Source organism: Pipistrellus hanaki, assembly GCF_964339955.1.
Source record: "Pipistrellus hanaki genome assembly, chromosome: 1".
NCBI lineage: Eukaryota > Metazoa > Chordata > Mammalia > Chiroptera > Vespertilionidae > Pipistrellus > Pipistrellus hanaki.
This window is the reverse complement of record NC_140503.1, coordinates 54,137,157-54,157,511: the sequence shown is the minus strand read 5'-3', so window position 1 is coordinate 54,157,511 and position 20,355 is coordinate 54,137,157. Positions and strand designations below refer to the sequence as shown.

Sequence of the window (20,355 nt, the reverse complement as noted above, 5' to 3'; positions counted from 1 at the left end):
GCAAAGGCTATTTTAAAAATCATTTATTTTATTTTATTTTATTTTTCCATCACCATTTATTCCCTCCAAGCCCTCTTCTGTCTTCCCCCATTATCACCACACTGTTGTCCATGTCTTTGACTTCTCTCTCTCTAAAATCAAGTTTTTGAAAAACTGCTTAGATATTAACCTCTGGCACTGGGAAGATAAGTGAATAATTTAAATAATTTAACAATCGGAAGGATAAAGGACAACAAGAAAATTATTCTCTTTAGGATAAAGGTTAGGGTGGGTTTATTGGATGGGGTGCAAGCAGCACAGGAGAGGGAGAAGGAGGAAGAGCCAGGATGAATGCTGTGTGTGTGTGAGGACTTGGGCAGGAGACGACTCTTGGGAGGAAAAGTCTGCTGGGAATTTATGAAGTTGAGAATTGTGGGGTAGAGGGAATAAATTATGTTTTCCTCTGCCAAGAGAACAATTAAGAAGTGTTGTGAGTGACTGCGTTTTTTGTGAAAAGGGGCCAAGATTGGAAAATAGGAGAGCATAGGGCCCAAGAGAAGCAGACCACCTGGATGAGGGCTAAGTGATGACCGTGGCCATGAACAGTGTGGGTCAGGAGACTGGAAGTCAAAGTTGTCATGAGTTAATAAGCTATCTGTCTGGTGAGTAAGATGAAGGGTGTGTGAAGACAGATGGGATGTTTATCACAGAACTGCAAAGATAGTAAGCAGGGCACGTGATGTTTGCTTGTCCATTGTTTTCATAAATGCCAATATTGGGTTGTAGGCATAGACAAACACCACTTGGAGAAATCAGATGTGGTTATCTAAAGTATCTGGAAAAAAGTCAGTGCAGTGAGGATACTAGGTAGACAAAATAAGGCCCAGAGAGGTGCAGGTAGTCAGATCCCCAAATCCTCACAGGGCTGCATGGCTATGGCTGAGTGAGTGAGGCAAGAGAGGCCACAGCTCAGCCATCTCCCTCCAAGGCCAGCCTTGTTATACATAAATCCAGAACATGCCATCTCTGAGGTAGGGGCTATAGCCACCCCTGTGCTGCTGGGTAGACAGTTGGGGCACAGAGTTCAAAGAAGACCACAGAATCAGTGGTCGGGCATAAACCAGGTCTCATTTATCACCCCCTGGCTCCATTGCTAACAAAGCATGCCCCAACTCTTATTCAGACTCCTCCAAGAGGCATGACAGAAGGCACTTCAAATTACCAGGCCTAGGTCACAATATTTATATGTGGACAACATGGCCAAATGCAAATTTCCAACGAAATGTAAGCATAGGCAGCTTTACTTCTCTCCAAATATTTTTCTGCAACTTCAAAAATTTCCACACAAGTTTATTCAGATTGATAGCAGTTTCTTGCAGGTATGAGAAAAAGGGATCAGGGTTTGAGATTTTAAAAAGGGGCAGAGCCCTGGCCAGTGTGGCTCAATTGGTTGGAGCATCTTCCCATGCGCAGAAGAGTCTCGGGTTTGATTCCTGGTCAGGGGACATACCTAGGTTGTGAGTCCTATCTCTGGTTGGGGTATGAGCAAGAGGCAACCAATGTTCCTCTCTTCCTCTCCTTTCCCCCATCTCTAAAATCAGTGAAGGGTGTCCTTGGGTGGGGATTAAAAACACACAAAATAAACAGGTAAAAATAAAAAGGGGGCAGAGTGGTTAGTAGAGGAAGAGCAGAGGTTTTCTGCAGTGCAACTATGGGAGATTTGAGGATGGCTGAGGCAGGGCAAACTGCCATCAGTCTGTGTTACAGTTGTGTGAACAGCGTGGGAGGCAAGCCATGTATGAGGGATGTCCATGTGTGCAGTGGTGGGGATCTGCCACAGGCAGAGCTGCAGTGAGATAATTCTTGACTTGGGGCTTGAGAACGAATCCACACAGGTCTGCTAGGTAAGTTGAAATAGATCCCCAGAGCTTTTTCCACTTGAGGATTTAGAAATTATCTTATGTTACTGAGACCAGAAAGGAATACAGATATTAACATTGGAAAGGGACTGCACATTAGAGTAGAGAAATAGGAAGAAAATATGCACATTATTGTGAGAAAGCAACATATATTTATAAACATCTCTTTGGTATTTATTACAAAAGAGGAATACCTGGATTATTTTTGGTGTGCAAGGGATAGAAGATGTAAAGTAATTGTGCAATGCCCAATTGTGCAAATTCAAGAGGCATAAAACATCATTGGTGTTATCTTCATTTTAGACAATGTTGTTATTTTTTGGGTGATCTTAATACCCTGTTTCCCAGAAAATAAGACAGTGTCTTATATTAATTTTTGCTCCCAAAGATGTGCTAGGTTTTATTTTCAGGGGATGTCTTATTTTTCCATGAAGAAGAATACGGTACACATTTATTGTTAAATGAAAATAAAGGAAATTTATTACCTGTATACGGTACGGTAGTACGGTAGTTGTCAACCCAAACCAGACAAACTGTGAATCCTACAGTATCAAGAATTTACTCATTTATTCAATGACAATCATGTCATCATCTTCTGAAACATCATCATAACAATCCAATTTCTGAATTTCCTGGTGAATTTCTTGTGACTCCATTTCTTTCAGAATCAGTGGATCAAATCTCTCATGTTTAGACTGGGGGGGGGCTTATTTTCGGGGGATGCCTTATATTTCACCCAGAAGGAAACCTGTAAGTAGGTCTTATTTTCAGAGGATGTCTTATTTTCGGGGAAACAGGGTATTTATTCAAGTTTTCATGTGTTTACTGCAAAGCAACTTTGGTTCTCCCTCCTCATTTCTCCACTGAAATTTTGTTTCTCAACTGCAAAATCTCTTACTCTGAGGGTTTCCTGAACACATAACTCTCAAACATGGGGTATGGCTGCTATAGTACATGCAACTTGTTCTTGTGAGCCTACTTCTTACACTGGCTGGAGTGACCCGTCTTAACACTTGCTTCTCCCTGTCAAAGTTGACACTTGGCTCCTAAAAGAATGACTATGCCTTAATGAAATTGTTTTGTTAATGCCTGTGAAAAACACATTCTCATAGAAGACACTGGGCCAAAACAACTCTGTGTGGCTGAGTGGATTAGACTGTGAGCTAATTAGCCAAACCATCCCACTTGTGATGGATTCCATAGTCCTATTTAAACTTTAAAAGAAAGCCCCGGAAATAATGGCAGTACCATTAAGTGAAAAAATCGTATGTTCAAATCAAAACACTGTATTAAGGAAAATGTTCTCTTGACTTGATTCCAGATAATCATCAAATGATCCCAAGTTTTAGACAAGTTTCCCTCTTCCTAGAAACAAGAACAAAAACAAAAAGTCCAGATGCCTCTGTTTATATTTTAGGAAGTTAATTTGGCTGACAAACAGCTAAAATCTTGTCCTGTTTGGAAAAATCATGCTACAGAGAAGACTGAAATTCTTGACAGATTTCAGTCTTTCCTTATCTTCCTTGACCTCATTCTATAACTAAAGCAGAAAGGAAGTACTTTGTCTGTTCTGTATTTACAAATTTGTATCTAAAATTTTTTAGTATTTAGAAGACAAGCCAAACACTATTTTTCTTGCTCTCACCCCTGGAGCTTTTGCATACTACATTAACCGCACTGGCCTGTCCACTTATGTTTTTATTACATAAAATAATTTATGTGGTTCTCTATTGATGGATGTTTGTCCACTTATTTTGAGGAATTTCTAATCAATTTAAAAAAGAAAATAAGAGCCCTAGCTGGTTTTGCTCAGTGGATAGAGCATCAGCCAGAGCGTCAGCCTGCAGACTCAAGGGTCCCAAGTTTGATTCCAGTCAAGGGCATAAGTTGCGGGGTCTGTGAGGGGCGTGCTGGAGGCAGCCTGTCAGTGATTCTCTCTCATCATTGATGTTTCTCTTTCTCTATCCTTCTCTCTTCCTCTGAAATCAATCAAAATATATTTAAAAATAAATAAATAAATAAAACTCATGATTATCACAATGTTGTTTTTTTTTTTAAAAGAAATTAAGAAGCCCCAAACTTAAACCCAATGAAATGTTAGTTAATAAAGATCTTTTAAAATCAATGTGTCCGCTAGGGGGCACCAACATCTCAGTTATTTTGAGTCCCAGGCTCAGCCTTGGCAAAGGACGAAGCTGTCAAGACAGAAGTGATACACACAGCAGGCCAAGTGTGACTGGCGGGCAGACAACTAGGTATTTTATCAAAAGTAGGCTGGCTTTATCTAACCAGAGTAAATTGGGAAAATGATTAAGAGAAGGTTGGTGAGGAACAAAGAACCAGGCCCAGAGCTCTCTGGCACTCAGTAGCACATCAGCAAACTCGCCCCGCCTGAGCTTGTACCCTGTAACACCAGTTGAGGGAGACGTTATACTGACACGTTGGGAAAGTGAGAATTTCTCATCTTGAGGAGAGACTGAGGGAGTCCCCAAGCTCAGAGGGATAGAGATTAGTGTTAATTGTCTGGTAACTGGAGTCACTGTTCTTTAAACATATAGTAAAAAGATAACATAAAGTAAAAAAAATAAACCTACTGTTTATTTAAAATGGAAAGGAGCCAGAAAGAGCTGTCAGCCCCCCTGCACTGTGCTGCTCACTGAGCCAAACCATGTTCTTAAGTGGTAAGTGTTCTGAGTTTAAAAGACCCACATGTCTATGGCTAGGTTCAAGAGTAATGAGCACTAGAAATATGGAGGAGACAACTAATGGAATAATTGGTCCCCAACATTTGGAAATACTTGCCTTGTCTAGACCAATTCTGTGCCTGAAGTTTATGCTCCCTCCGTCTATCACCTTTTCATTGTCCTTTGCCCTTCTGATATCCTCACTTACCCAGCTTAAGTACTGGGGTCATTGCAAGAGATCAGACTGTAACCACCCTAACCAAGTGATTACATTAGTATCACTAATAGTGGGACAACCTTTCCTTGTCTCTTGGTATGAAGCAGTATGAAATGCCTGTATTAACAAGGAACTATTATTACAAAAATGTTTACCCTGAATCTAATTAAGAATTTAGACTTAATTTTCAATTTATAAGAAATGCAGGGGATAGAAAAATATGTGAAATGACACCATAATGAAACAATGTGAGAAATTCAGAATGTGGGACAGCCTACAAGACAACTGATCTGGTCTTTTCCAAAGATCAATGTCATGGGGAGAGCAGGGGAGGACTACTCTTTTAACTTTCCTGTTCATTTGAACATGTTCTCAATTTTATTATCAATCGTTAAAATCACTCTCTTCCATGCATCAATTCCCTTGACCCTTTCCTTACTTTGTTATAGTTGTTTGGTAAAACCACAATCCTGGCTAAACCCAGTTCTTGGCTTACTCTGGCTTTGCACCTGGCAGTTGAATGGCGCTGGGAACTGCCTCCGACCCCCACCCCCATCCCCAACCCCACCCCTACCACTGCTGACAGGTCTCAGTTACATTTAAGTGGGCCCTTAGTGCAGCTAGCAAATCTACATTTCCTTAGTCCATTCACTCCCTCACTCACTCTTCCAGATGACTGTTGTATCCTGCCTTCTCTCTCTTCAAATGTTCCATTTCAACTCCCTTCACTCTGTTAAATACTTTATTTCCAATTTTACTGAGAAAACAGAAGCAACTGGAATCTCTGCAAGCTCCAACCATCAGGATCTGTGCCCATATATTCAGCCTTTCCTCCTGTTCCTGTGGATGAAATTCCTACTTTATGGCAAACTGCTTGGGAAATTTATTTCACCTGCTGCCTCCAATTTTCCTTCCCCCATTCTTTACTCTAGTCAGACTTTTGCCTTCACCACTCTCTTGTGCCCACCTTGTTCTTGCCGAGGTTATCTGTGAACTTCCTATTGCTAAATGCAACACTCAGATCTCTGTATTCACATGTTATGGTTAGCAATCCCCTCTTCACCTGGTGTTCAGACCACCATTCTCTTCTGGTTTTCCTTTCTCTATCTAGCTTCCTTTGCTAGTTTCTGACTTTGGTGGTGGGTCTTGTAGCCCACAGGAAGGAATATATCTGTCAAGAAGGACTCCTTGTGGTTAACTGTGCCCAAATTCATAATCAGAATCTAGCAGCCATTGTTTACAAGCACACTACATATCAGGGAAAAGCTACAGACTGAGCTGTCAGCCCCCCTGTACTGTGCTGCTCACTGAGCCAAACCTTATAAAGGAGTTACTAGAATCGCGTTTTGACCAATGGACTGAGACCTACCCTGTCTGATCAGAGCTGCATGGCTTTCTCCCTCACTTTCTTTAACTCTTTATGTCCTCATTTGTATCTTTCCCAACCAATGAAAGCAGCTCCCTAAGACCAATCAAGATGTGCTAATCCAACCATTCAGGGCAGTGCTATTTAGAACAATCAACTGATGTAAATTTGGATTTCTCATTTGCATAAAATGGATCAATCAGGGTCCAAGGTGGGCACTTTATATATGTGAGTCTCCCATTTGCTTTGGAGGTGCACACTTTCAGTTTCCACTGGAGGCTGCCTTTCTGTGGTTTGCAAACTGTTTATCTGAATAAAATGACTCCTTTCACCACACCACAGACTAGGACTCCTGTTGGCATTGGATTGGTAACAGTGAGGTTTTGTTGACAGTCAGAAGGCTTAGACTTTGCTTCTCAACATCCCACTTAGACGTCTACAAGACCTGTCAAGTCAAAATGTCTGAAATGGAATCAAAGTGGATTTCTCCCCATCCCAAACTTGTCCCACCTACCTCACATAAGTCAGTATCTTCATTCTTGCAGGTGTTCAGGCACAAACTGTGGCATCACCTTGACTCACACCCAATATCCGGTTTGTTAGCACCTATGGTTTTGCCTTCAAAATATATCCAGAATTTTATCTCTTCATCTTATTACCTTACTACTCTCGCCTGGACCAGCCACCACCATTTCCCCACTAATTTCTCTCTTTGTACCCATCCCTTGTCCCCTCACCATCTTTTCCTAACGGTTCTGCTGAAACATGAGGAAGTAAGTCAGGTATGTCATTCTTCTGCTTAAACTCCTTAATAGTTCTACATTTCACTCAGGGTACCAGCCAGAGTTGTTATAATGGCCTGCAAGGCCCACCAAGATTTTGCTATCCTATTCCCTCTGTAACCCCATCTCCACTACTCTTCCACTAGCCATATTGTTATCCTTCTTATTCCTTAAATGATATCTCAGTGCCTTTGCATTTGCTGTTCCTTCTGTCTGGAATGTTTTTGCCTCTAGGTTTCTGCATGGCTTTCTCCCTCACTTTCTTTAGGTCTTTATTTAAATGCTGTTTCTCAATGAGGTCTGCCTTGACCACTTATTTACAATTGTTCTCCCAACCCTACAATAGACCCTCCCCATTCCCCTACTTTATTTTAATTTTCTGTGTAGCATATATCTACCTGTTAACTTTGTGAGCAACCATCCTAGTTTTTCTGAGATTGTCCCAGTTTCAGCATTAAAGATCCCACATCCTAGAAAACCCCATAGTTCCAGGCAAACTGAGATGGTTGGTTACCCTACTGATATACTATACATTTCACTTCTTTATTGTTAGTATATTAACAATGTATTTATGACAGTAGGGATTTTGTATTTCTCTATGACAGTAGGGATTTTGGCTGATTTGTTTATGATATCCAGGGAACATAGTAACTTCTCAGTAAATATTTATTTAACAAATAAACGGAGAACCAATAATGACTATGATAACTTAGGATTATCCAGTGTTTAGTATTGAGAATGGTAAATTATCAATAATTATATGTTTAAAGAACAAATGAATATGCCCTGGCTGGTGTGGCTAGTTGGTTGGAGCATTGCCCTGTACAGCAAAAGGTCACAGGTTTGATTCCTGGTCAGGGCACATACCCAGGTTGCAGGTTCAATCCCCAGTTGTTTAGGGGGAGTACAGGAGGCAACAGATTGATGTTTTTCTCTTCCTCCCTCCCTTTCCCTTCCTCTCTCTCTAAAGTAAATAAAAAGAAAACATATCCTCAGGTGAGGATTTTAAAAAAAATAGTAAATGAATAAATTTCCTAAAACATGTACTATAACCCTAGTTGCTATGTTAATTGCTAATATATATGGAAATATGACCCTAATTAGAATGTCCATTGCTAATTCTGCTTTATGGATGCTATCTACAATTTTTTTTGTACTCATGACAAAAAATAATTTATGTATGACATATAGTGTCATGCACAACTTCTATAGACCCTCATTGATTTAGCACATTCCTGATTAGGGAATTGTGCATACTTTATGTACAGATGATTAGATGGACCTTCCCGAAAGCCTGGAGTTGCTCAGGCCACATCCCAGCAACACTCATGCCTGCCCAGCCCCCAGCCTCACCCCCACCCTGTTCCTGCCCTGAAGTTCTGCACCCTCACCACTTCAGAACTAAACTGGTTAGAAAAGTTGAGCCATAATCTCTACACAATTATAATGACTATAGGTCTCAAACTTTTCAAAAGAAAAAAGATCTGGCAAACTATTCATATAAAAATAAAAAGCTTTCTGAGGTCCAATGGGGTCTTTTCAAGAGGTACAGGTAGTCCTGGAAGAGACCTGAAGAACAGGCAGGGAAAGGAGATAGGGACAAACATGTCCTATTCCTGTCAGGGGCGGGGTAGGCCCTTAACAAAATTGAGTGGCTCAGAGGCAATTAAAAAGAACACAAAGACTCCAACCAGTGAAAAGCTTGTGAGGACAGGACAAAGAAAGAACTGGAAGAGCTGGGAGAAAGGGCAGGATGAGTTGTGTCCACATCTCCAGCGTGAATCAGTGCCTGATTTGGTTAGGTGGCTACAGTGACTTTTCTAATTAAACAGCAGAGTGGCTGGATGCCACCCACCCCTCACTGTAATGAGGGTCCCACTTCAGGAAGTGGCTTTGGCTTCCAGGGAATTTATCTGGTGATGTAAGCATCCCAGATCTAAGAGTAATTTCTATTCTGGTTCCCTGCTCCTTTATCCATGCGTCATTCTTCACTCAAATTCTAGTCTAATACAACCACCACCTGAGCTAAACCTAAGGATAACACAATAAGACAAAACCATTCCAACTCCACTTAGTTTCCCCCCAGCTCTAGGGAAAGGCCCCCTGCTCTGGAAACTTGTTACCTCCTGTCCCCTCTCAAGCTCCTCAGCACATTGGAATTACCCGGAGAGCTATAAACACTGCTGGTGCCTGAGCATTGCGGTTTCTAAAGCTCTGAGTGACTTTAACGTGCAGTATGGGTGAGAACCACTGCTCCAGATCCTGACCTGTGGACAGATAAATGAATATCCTGTGGGTCACTGCACCTGTCTGGGGGAGGGGGGGTGTGGCGAGAGAGAACAGATGACATGGAAGGCAGATGATGACTTGAGGGGAGGAAGACAGCTTGCTGTGCTGGGGACGTCCAATCCCCATGTCTAAATGTCATCAGTCCCAGGACATTTGGAGACTGCAGTCAGTTGCAAAAGTGAGTAAAATATTGATTTTTTAAATGAGAATATATCAAATTCATTCACATTTAGCCGACCAGTTCAATAGCTCAAGAGAATAAAATCCAAGAGTAAGCATGGTCTAGCCCTGAGAGGGTGCTTCTCAAGCTTGAGTGTGCCTCCAGCCACCTGGAGAGCTTGTGAAAATACATCAGTGGCCTCACCCCAGGCATTCCTATTTAGTGGGTCAGATTGGGGCCCAAGAATGTGCATTTCTAATAAGTTCCCAGGTATGTTGATGCTGCTGGCTGAGGGATCACTCTGTGAGAACCACTACATTAGAGTGGTTTCACAGTGAACCGAATGAAGTGACATTTCCATCTGAAGCTGTTTACATCAGTTGTGTAAGCATGGTATGCCATAAAAGTACAAAATCTTCAAACTGAAGGAACAGAAAAAACAGGCAAAAAGTGAGGTGTTAGATTGGTCAAAAATAACATTAAAATAGTTTAAAATATTCGGAAAGATAAGACATTTTTCTCCCTCACTTCCTTCTTTCAGGTATTTGGTTCAGAGAATTGGATAATTCTTTGAGGATAATATGGTATTTTATGAAATGATATATGTAATATTGGCCTGAAAAAAATCAATGTAGTTTCCAGAAATGCTTCACTTTACTTCTGGCTGATAGTTTATGTATCTAAAAAAAATCATTCTAATAAATCAGTAAAAGACCCTGGCAAGCCTTAGTTTGTGGGTAAAGCCCCATTAAGGATTTTAAATATAAAAATTCATTAATGAGACTGTTGGCAAAGCTGCTAAAAATCTAGTAAAGATAGCTGGAAGTCTGGTCAAATATGTTCTTTCTGACATTCTCCATTTTCTATGATCCCATATAATAAAAGCCTAATCTGCAAATTGTTCCATTGACCAGGAGTTCAACTGGGAGTTTGAATGCTCGCAATGACATGAGATGACCACCAGGGGGTAGCACGGAACATGGTGGACGTTGGTGATGCGGTGCTTCAGTGGAGGTGCTGCCAGCCCTAATGGTTCCCAACAAGAGTGGGACCACTGTGGGATGGTGGAGCTGGTGAATGGGTGGTACCAGGCCAAGGCGAGGTTCCAGGCAGGGCTGCGAGGCTAGGAGCACTGCGAGGCTGCGAGGCTGGGCCCCAACTCATGCTCCCAGCCTCACAGCCCACCCCAAAGGACTCCACCTATGCATGAATTTGTGCAGTGGGCCTCTAGTTACTAAATAAGAAAACAGGTATTTCATAAAGCTAATTCTGTACAATCAATGCATATTTGATTAATCCTGAGTGAATTCAATCTGCTAAAGTTATCTAGAAAATATAACAGTGGGGGGGCATTATTTCTTCTATTAAGTAATAGTGTTCCTGCTTTATTTAATAAGGTCATTCAGCTGGGACACTGGCATGCAGTCATAAATAGCATAGATGACTAGAAGTCAGATGGATGGCTTCTTTATCTACTGTCTACCCTTCTAGTGGTGCCCAGTAGGTTGGTATTAGAAACACACTAGCAAACTGGTACTGTCAGATTTTTGTCTCAGGAATGCTTAGGAAAGCAGAAAAGATAATTCCTCTTTCTAAAGAATGTTAAGTTGAAACCAGACCATCTATATTCTCCACATTCACTGATTAGAGAGATTGTGAATACTTTCCCAGCTTTCCAGAGTTCTTTATCTATGTAGCGCTGGCTTCAGGCAAAGCCCATTCATTGTTTGTTCCACTTGTTTGCAAGGCTAGATTTTTTTACCTAGGAATATCTCACTTTCACTGAACTAATAAAAATATAGCCTCAGGAACAAAGATGGCAAGATACCAAAATAAGTAAGTTTGGTTTTTGAATAGGAAAAAGCCCAGCTTTGACTTTAAAAATGGGTCTCTGATTATTAATAGACTTACTTGCTGATAATGAGTGTTTCCTCTCCACATACCCAGACTCTCATGAACTCTCCGTACATCTTGTTGTAGTAGTTGCAGGCACTGCCAATCCCCATCCACAGGAACCTGAAGTGGGAGATGAGGGGCCCAATTCCCATACAATAGCCAGGACCTAGGAAAACCATCAAGTCACAGTCAGCATTCCAGTTACACCAAAAAGAGAGGCTGCTTTTGTACTGCTGTTCTTGTTCTTTTTATACCTAAGTGTTTTTTTCACATCTCCTGATGTATATCTGTGAATCACTAAAAATTAAAACAAAACAAAACAATAAGCTTAACTAGAATTTCTTTACCCCTCCATGAGTAAAAAGAAATTCATGTCCACACCATACTAGTTCCATTTGGTCTCAATCATTTCATTTAGAATGAACTAGGGCATGTGTCTACTGTTTTCTTGCCATGTTAAATTGTGTCACTGAGTTTCAAATACAAGTTAATCAGTCTGTCAGTTATAAGCATAGTCACCAGGGAAAGTGACAAACTGATAAATTTGTTTGACTGCCTAGTTTTGTCTGAAAACTTTTGGTTTAAATCCCCCAGTTGACCTAATGGGTGGATCAGAATTAGGTTGTAGTTTTGATATAAACTTTTATAAAAGTGTAACCTTTTAAACTAAGAAAAACATGGTCTGCAAAGGTAATGTCCAAACAAATAATATTCATTCTTCAAAAAGTACTCAGTTTAAGAAAAGAATCTTAAGCTAAATCTCATTAGGCAAAATAAAGCTAAAACTTGAAGTAGGCAGTGAGTCTGATCAGTTTTTAGACTAGAGTTTTAGTCCTTCAATGTGGTTTTACTCAGCCACTTTCATCCTTGCTTATGCAGACAAAGACAGAATTTTAAAAAATTAATTGGTTTATTGATTCTAGAAAAAGATGAAAGGAGAGAGAGAGAAATACTGATTTATTATTCCATATATTTATGCATTCATGTATAAATTGGTTGATTCTCGTATATGCCCTGACTGGGAAGATGCTCCAACCAACGAGCTACCCGTCCAGGGCAGAATTTTGAAGACAGGAATTCAGTGAACAACTTTGGAATTTTCTGTTGCTTATATCAGATATCAAACTTGGTAGCTTGAATTTACCAGTGGTGATGAAAAGTTAGATAAAGGCTTTTAAAAAAGATTTTAGGAATTTATGTATAAAGTATTAGTTTTCTAAATCTTAGTCTTCAATTACATTCTGTTAGTGAAATAGTTATAAAGCAAAACATGCACAACTGTGTGAGGCAGTATTCTCACTTTATGGGCAGTAGTTGTGTAATAATAATCTAGGTAATATAAGCTTTTTTTTTTTTTTTTGAGTAAACTAAATTAGATGTTTAGTTCCAAATTTGGCAGACAAAGTTCTTAATTATCCAAGAGTTGCATTAAATGTGGGCAAGACTGTTAGCTGTTTTTCTTTAATATGAAGAACTTTGTTCACATCTATAGAAGAAAAACATTTTCAAAAGGTTCTTAATCTTTTATACTAATAACACTATATTATAAGTAGATAACTGACTTTATATAAAATAATTTCATTAAGTTCTTAAAAAGATTTAAATAAGCAAGTTTAATTGAATATGTATTTCCTTAAAAATGTCATGAGATATACTAACCTGCTATCAATTGAAATATGCATAACAAAATACTTTATTGGATAGTTCAACTTGAGACATTGTAGATGACTCATAAATATTTTCTGAACGAATTTCTTAAATTAATTAGGTGTATATATAATATTGAAAATAAACTTTTACATGCCATTATTTTTAGAGTATTTTAGGTTGCACTTACATTTTTATAAAAATAGAAAAATATCATTGTATCAAAAATCAGGCAGCACTAAACTACATATTGTTTGGGGATGTGAAATTAGGTGGTAAAACTGTAAAAAATGCAGGGAGTAATTGTCACCTAACAGAAGCACGTTTACTGTTGGGGGGAGAGAGGGTATGATTGAAAAGACACAAGAGATGTTTTTGGGAACTCTGCTGACATTCTATTTTTTGTCCTGGAGCATAATGGCATGTTTTATTGTGCTCTATTCCATAAAATATTTTTTTAGAGGAGAAAAGAGAATATATGGCCACCGAGGCTCCTGACCCATAGCTCCAGGGATGCCAGTTCTCATACTTGCCCTAGATTGACCTCCTCACTCATGGGGCTGAGGAAATTCTGCCACCACCTGCAGCATAAACATGTGTGTGTGTGTGTGTGTGTGTGTGTGTGTGTGTGTGTGTGTGGCGGGAGGAGGGATTAGTTTAAAATGCACCTACTTCACCTCCACTATTCCTGGAATCTGACCGGGGAGCCCACTGGGGAAGAAGTTCAGTGAGAAAAGATTTCAAGTTAAAGACCATGGAAGAATCTTCCCTCAGACCCCATCAGGAGTAGAGAAAAAATTAAATGTTTTGTTAAATTGGGCATCACAGTAACCTAAAGTACCAGGCTGAATTAGACAGAGAGACAGGCAGTTCTCTGAAAATTCTTAAAGAATCCAGACACAGGGCACTTTGCAACGGCCCCATACTCCGTTTCTAAATTACTCTGTATTGAGGCACACCACTCTTGGAAGTGTGTAATGACCATGCTCCTGAAATATAGCCTTACTGTACAGCTTATGGGATTGGGGCAGATGCCTGCCACAAGGAATTTTCACTGAAAACTAAAAAACTAGTCTGATATTTCTGGTTCATTCTGAATTAATCTGATGGTGGTGGAGCGCTAGGGGTTTCTAGTGAATTTATCTGGTTATTTATATTATACTCTACTTTTGATTGACCCACAGATCTTGTTGAAGAATCTATCCTGGTGTGATGTTCAAAGGAAATTGTAGTGGTCCCCATTCTTCCAACTGCCCAGGTCTCATCCAGTTCTTATGGTGGCACTGTTATCACCTCCCTCCCCTTAAGAACATAAGAAAATGAAGAGAAAGCAGGGAGAAGGCTTGGATGAGGCAGAGCGGGAAGGAGAAGGAAAGGAGTATAGAAGGTATTCCAGAGACTTTTCCACCTTCAGAGCAAAATTGGTATGAATTTGAATCCAACAAATAAACAACAACAACAACAAAAACCCCTGAATTTTTACCTTACTCCTTCCAGTCTCAAACTTACATGTTAAAGGGTTTGTGCCAAGTCTACCTTACCAGAGATAATTACAGAGTAGAAGGTGTTATCTAATATATTTTAAAATAATTTCATTTAAAATTTACAGATAATTGATATCACAATTTTCACCTGAGTCTTCATTTGCTAATGTTGCTGTGGGATTCAGCTCTCTCCCCAGGTTTGCTCTGTGTCTTTTTACAAAATTTTCTTTACCCTCATGGACCAAAAACCCAAGTAAATAATCTTAGACACAAAATAAATGACGACTTACCTGGGATTGAAGATGTGTCCTCATAATTCCAGACCAAAAAAAGAAAGCCAGTGAGCAGCAGGATGGGCATGGTGGCAACAGGAATAGCTTCGGGAACTACGTTGGTAATGTTATAATGCACTGGGTTCAGCATTTCCAAAATCATACTCTGTTCCTCTAGCTCAATGGAGGCAAGTTAAAGTCCTGTGGAAATCAAAGGGGCCGAAAAATTAGAGAATCCCCCAAGAGGTATAGCTAGGACTCCTGTCCCTGGAGAAGATGCTGTACTGTAGAGAGCTGCACTGGTTTTATACTGTGATTGGACACTTAGACAAGACAAATTTGACTTGTGGGTACAAGTCAAAACAAGCAAGCCCAAGAGAGATCTTTTGGCTTGACATGCAGCATTTCTGACCTTGATAGAGTCTCAGGTTCATTTAGACGCTTGGTCTGATAGAACCTTATCATTTTGCCCTTGAGTGGATAGAGTGACTGAATTCCCAATCGAGAGCCACATTTCTTACCAAAATACCAAAAAATGAAGAGGTGGAGTCATTCTGTGACTTCATCAGCAGATTTTCTGAAGGCAATCTTTTCCCCTTGCAGCCAAATCACTTTTTTTTTTTTTTTAAAGCAATCCCCCCCCCCCCACACCCTTCCTTGCTCAAAATTGCTTTTCCCAAAGAATAAGCTTCTCTAGCAAGAATGTGTTTCTTGGTCATCAGTAAGGCATTCTCAGAGCCCCCCATTAGATTGTCTATTGAATTCAAGTTGACTCACTAAGGACAAGTGAGGCTTAAAACCTTTTGCATCACAGGCTGAATTAAGCAATGCCTGTGGGGGCCAATGTCCGAGGTAATAGGAAAGAAGAATGGGAGAGGAAGAATAAAGAGGAGGAGAAAGAACAGGAATTGGAAGGAGGAAGAAAAGAAAGGACAAAGTAGAATGCCACCTGCGATAGATAGGCTCAGGTGCCACTCAGCAACCTTGTTCCTCACGGCAGCTAATCTCCTGTGTAAGATGATTTTCAGTTTGATTTGCTGGTTCTGTTTTTCAACAACATAACATTGAGCCTGTCTTTACAGTAAGGTTTCCTAATATCTATACTCTCAAGAGATAGTTTCAGAGATGCTGATTTGTTGAAGATACCTAGATTGAATAGATTTGTAGGGAGAGGAAAGAGCACTATTCAATGCAGTTTCCCAGGGGCTGATGACTCCTTCAGGGTTTACCTTCCCTTAGAAAGTGCCTGAAGTTTCCAGGAATTGTAATGGCTCTGAAACAGATTTTGGCTGGGTTTTATCTAGTAATAAAGTGCTAGATTCTTAGCCAGGGCTTCTAATTGGATTTCAGGGACTCTGTGAACTCCCTGAAATGCTGCATAAAATTCTGTATCTGCTCATCTGCCCCTTTTAGGGGGAAAGAAGCTAGACCTCTCATCACATTCTTAGAGACTGTGTACTAATAATTCTCCCAAGACCCATATGAGATCTTAATCATCCAACCCAGGACCCATTTCTAGCAACTACTTTCGTTTGCTTGATTCAGTCTATTTTCTCACTTTTTAAGTAATCATTAACAGTTAAGTGTAAGACACTAAAAATACCTGTACATGTATTGAAAAGTTAGTGTGTTAGTGTGTGTGTGTAAAGTAGAGACTGGAATTCAGCAATGTTTTTGTAATTATCTGGTTCCTTTGCACAGGTTGAGTTTCTTGGTTTTTAATTTCCAGAATGGAATTTGATATTCTGAGTAAGCTCCTGTGACTTTCTAATAGCAGGACCCTCCAGGTTTCTATTCATATTGATGAAACCTGAAACCAGTGTTAAAAGTGAAAGTGATTGTGACAAAAAGGAGGATGATGTCACAAAGGAAATGATGCTGGCAGAAAACTTCACATTAAAGGAACTCTGAGATATTTCACAACGTTGAAAACACAAGGGATAAAATATTGGGAGCTGATGGAAATTTATAAAGGAGTATGACAATTCACCAATGTGCTCACCAAGGTATGCTCCCTTGGTATCCTAAGTTATACAAAGAAGGCATGACCTGTTCAAATTCTCTTTATATGTGTGCTTTTTAAACAAAGAAAACACTAAGAATTGCAGTGTTTCTAATGTTTTAAATTATAGTGTATTAAATATTAGTTTTATTATTTTTCCCCATTTTCCTATATATTAAAATTCTACAGTAAGAGTTTTCACTGTTTCAACAAAAATGTGGAAGGTCACAGCAGTGATTTTTCTCTCTTGGTTTTCATTTGGCTCAGTTTCAGCTTATGTGGTGTCACTTTTACAATCCCACATTATTGTGGGAGGTGAGGATTCTTTGATGTCTAAACGTTTAGTGGGGCTAAGAAGCTCGGTTTCTCATCTTCCTAAAAAGTTCATCAAGATGACTCAAAGTACCATTTAAAGACCTGAAAGGCTAAGATTTTTAAAATTGATCTTTTAGGTAGAGAAGGGGAGGGGAAGAGAGAGAGAGAGAGACCAATTTGTTGTTTCAGCTATTCATTGGTTGCCTCTTGTATGGGCCCTGATCAGAGATCGAACCTGTAACCTTGGTGTATCAGGACTATGCTCTAACCAATTTAGCTAGTCAGCCAGGACAGGATGAGATTTTTTTTATGCTAACAAAGCATTTTGCTATATGTCAGGCACTTTACAAATATTAAGCCATTCATCCTCACTGAAGTCAGGTGATAAAACTGAGGCATAATCCTAGGGCACCCAACTTGTGGAAGAACTTGGATTGGAGTTCATATAGTCTGTCTCTAGAGCCCATGCTTTTTTTTTTTTTTTTTTTTTTTTAAGAATATATATATTTTTTATTTCATGAAGGGAGAGAGAGAGAAATATCAGCGATGAGAATCATTGGTCAGCTGCTTCCTGCATGCCCCTACTGAGGACTGAGCCAGCACCCATGGCATATGCCCTGATCAGAACCAACCTCCTGATTCATAGGTAGATGCTCAACCACTGAGTCACACTGGCAGGACCAGAGTTCATGCTTTTAATCATGCCATTTTGTTGCTTATAATGGGATTCATTCAGTCCTTACATTCAGGGACTATTTATTTATTTATGGCTTCATTCTTTCATCTGTTAGCAAATGTTTATTGAGGGTCTGCACTGTACCAAGCATTGTGCTACCCACTTTAAATGGCTTTGATCGGGACCAAGGGGTACAGAGGGAGAAGCAGAGAGGATGGGGGTGGGGTGGTGAGTCTGATGAGGGAAGCCCATACCTCCGGGTCCTAGACCTGCAGACACCTAGCACCCCAGCTGCTCATCCCAGCTGGACACTGGCCAAGCTCACAATGCCTGCTCTGAGGGCACTTTCAACACGGCCCTGCCAGGAAAGGGGCTTTCACATGCCACTGGGAGATGGAAAAGGAGAGAAGGTCCCAGAGCAAGCCCCCGGGGTGAAAGGAGCAGGGCCACACTCCTGGACCTCCTCCAGGCACTGGGAGTTTCCCAAGCCCTCACTTATCTTTTGAATCCTGAATTGGAAGAAGGCAGATAAGACAAGCCCTTGTGAGTGACATCTGAACCCTCACTGCTTAATGAACTCTGCCTTCCAAGTGGACGGGAAAGGGCTGGCTACATTGGTCACAGTACCAAGAATGAGGGGGAGCCCTTAGGGGCAAAGAAAGGTCAATCATTGACCAGCTCTGCCTCAGACCAGCACCCACGGAGCCACAGGGGTCGCCATGGTGGCATAGCCCAACCAGGGCACAGTGTGGCCCTTTCAAGTTCCCAACTTGGTCAGGAGGTGGGAAAGTAAGACAGACGGAGGGATGGGGAAGGTCAGAGAAGGCAAGAGGCCAGATGAAGGGAGCAGGGAGATGGAGTGGCTTCCATCTAAGGGTGGCTTCCATCTAAGTGGCTTCTCCATGCACCTTCAAGACCCCACAGTCTGTCTAAAAGACTCTGAGCTGGTGCTGAGAGACAGAAATGTTTCTGGGTCAGAAAACAAAAAGTTGGTAGTGGGCCCCCAAAGAAAAGGACATGAGGCAAACTGCAGGAAGGTTGTCCTGGCCACATGGCAGCCACGTGGCCGCAGCTGGGAGGACTCAGAACCATAGGGAAGCCAAACAGCAGGGTAGGGAGGTGCGACTCTGGACTGGGCCACAGATGCCCCTTATTAGCAGAGCAGCTTTGGTCCAGGGTGAGGAGGAGTTGCAGGAACTCCAGGTGAGAGCCTCTAGGAGAGTTGTGGAGCGGGGGCTCACCCCCATCCTGGACCTCAGTCAGTTACCCTGTTCCCACTCTCAGCATCAAAGGAGTGGGGAGAGCAGCAGCCCTATTCAGGGACTTTTTAATAATTTCTGTTCATTCCTAGGCTATTCAGAATGACTCCCTTTAAAGAATAAGCTTTATAGACCTCAGAAAAAAGATTATCTTCTCCTTGTATATTGGTTTCCTGTTTGGTAGGACATTCTGATAGGCCTTTGAATGGTGGTACCAGAACTTCATAGAGGCTACTTACATGTCTTGGGTGCCAGGAATCCTCTCCCCTCACCCCCATGCATATGTATACATATAATTTATACACACAGGCATTTATTTGCAGGGTGGTCTCTACTGCCCACTTGCTGAGGTATCCCACAATGAGCTCTGGCCACCTAATGAACCAGACCTGTGCTCCTTTGCTGCATGGAGCTGCGGGTATCCTAACACCTTCACTCAATGCCTTACCACCTCAGGGCAAGGAATCGCTAGTGCTAGACCCAGAGTCCCTAGTCTGAGTGGGCCAAAGGCCCTTAGAGATATAGCAGAGCCTTATGTCCTGGTGACTTTGGGAACAGGACACACCATGGACCCACAGTGCCAAGATAGGCACCCAGATGCCCTGAGATAGCCCGGACTCTCTGCAGGCTCCAACCTTACAGAAGTGCTGCCTAGTCTGGCCAGACACTTCTAAATCCTACCTTGCAGAATAGAGGCCACCTGTCCAGCAGGGAGATGACCTGACCACTTTGGATGTCAAGCCTGCCCTTCCTCTCATTCTCTCCAGCACACCTGGTGTGTTCTTTATACCCCCACTCCCAGAGAAATGAGACCCAGTCATCTGTTTCATCTTCTGATTTGGCTGGGCTGCTGTTAGGAGGGAGACAGATGTGATCTCAGCCACCCAGGGCTGACCAGGTCTTGGAGGGGGAGGTATAGACTCTTATTGAACAGTTTCCCAGGCCAGAGAGTGTCCTGTCTCAGGGAGGGGCTGCTGAGTGGGGCTGAGAGCCTGAAGGGATAAGAGTCGGGGGAGAATAAGCATGATGCTAGGCAGAAAGAATGATCAGCAAAGAACAGAGAGAAGGCTGGTGACCCAGGGCTCAGAGAGTGGGGGAGTGGAGTTTACTGGGAATGGAGATAGTGATAGGGAACACCTGTGCAAAGCCTTGTAGGCACATTAAAGATATTAGAATTTGTCCCAAGAGAAATGAGGAGCCATGATTTGAACCTCTTTAAGCAGGGGGTCAACAAATAACCCATTCCTATTGTTTCCATTTCCTTTCTAACCATTTCCTCTTTTTAAAACTCCAGGCTTTTGCTTCAACTACACTCATACCAGTATCTCAGAAGTTACATATGATCTTCCTACTGCCCAGTCCATGCCTTTTTACCTTCATCTTTGTTCTTTATCTCATCCTGTGTCAT

The 20,355-nt window shown here is 41.3% G+C and overlaps 1 protein-coding gene across 1 annotated transcript in view; it reads right to left on the bottom strand.

Moving 5' to 3' along the window:
- CYP19A1 (cytochrome P450 family 19 subfamily A member 1) overlaps positions 1 to 20,355 on the bottom strand; it is a 131,836-nt gene that overhangs the window by 14,839 nt on the left and 96,642 nt on the right. The window contains exons 2-3 of the mRNA XM_084894331.1: positions 14,714 to 14,896; positions 11,308 to 11,458 (exon numbers count right to left, since the gene is read on the bottom strand). Of these exons, the coding sequence (XP_084750457.1) occupies positions 11,308 to 11,458; positions 14,714 to 14,858 (296 nt within the window). The 5' untranslated portion in view covers positions 14,859 to 14,896. The remainder of the gene's footprint in view (positions 1 to 11,307; positions 11,459 to 14,713; positions 14,897 to 20,355) is intronic.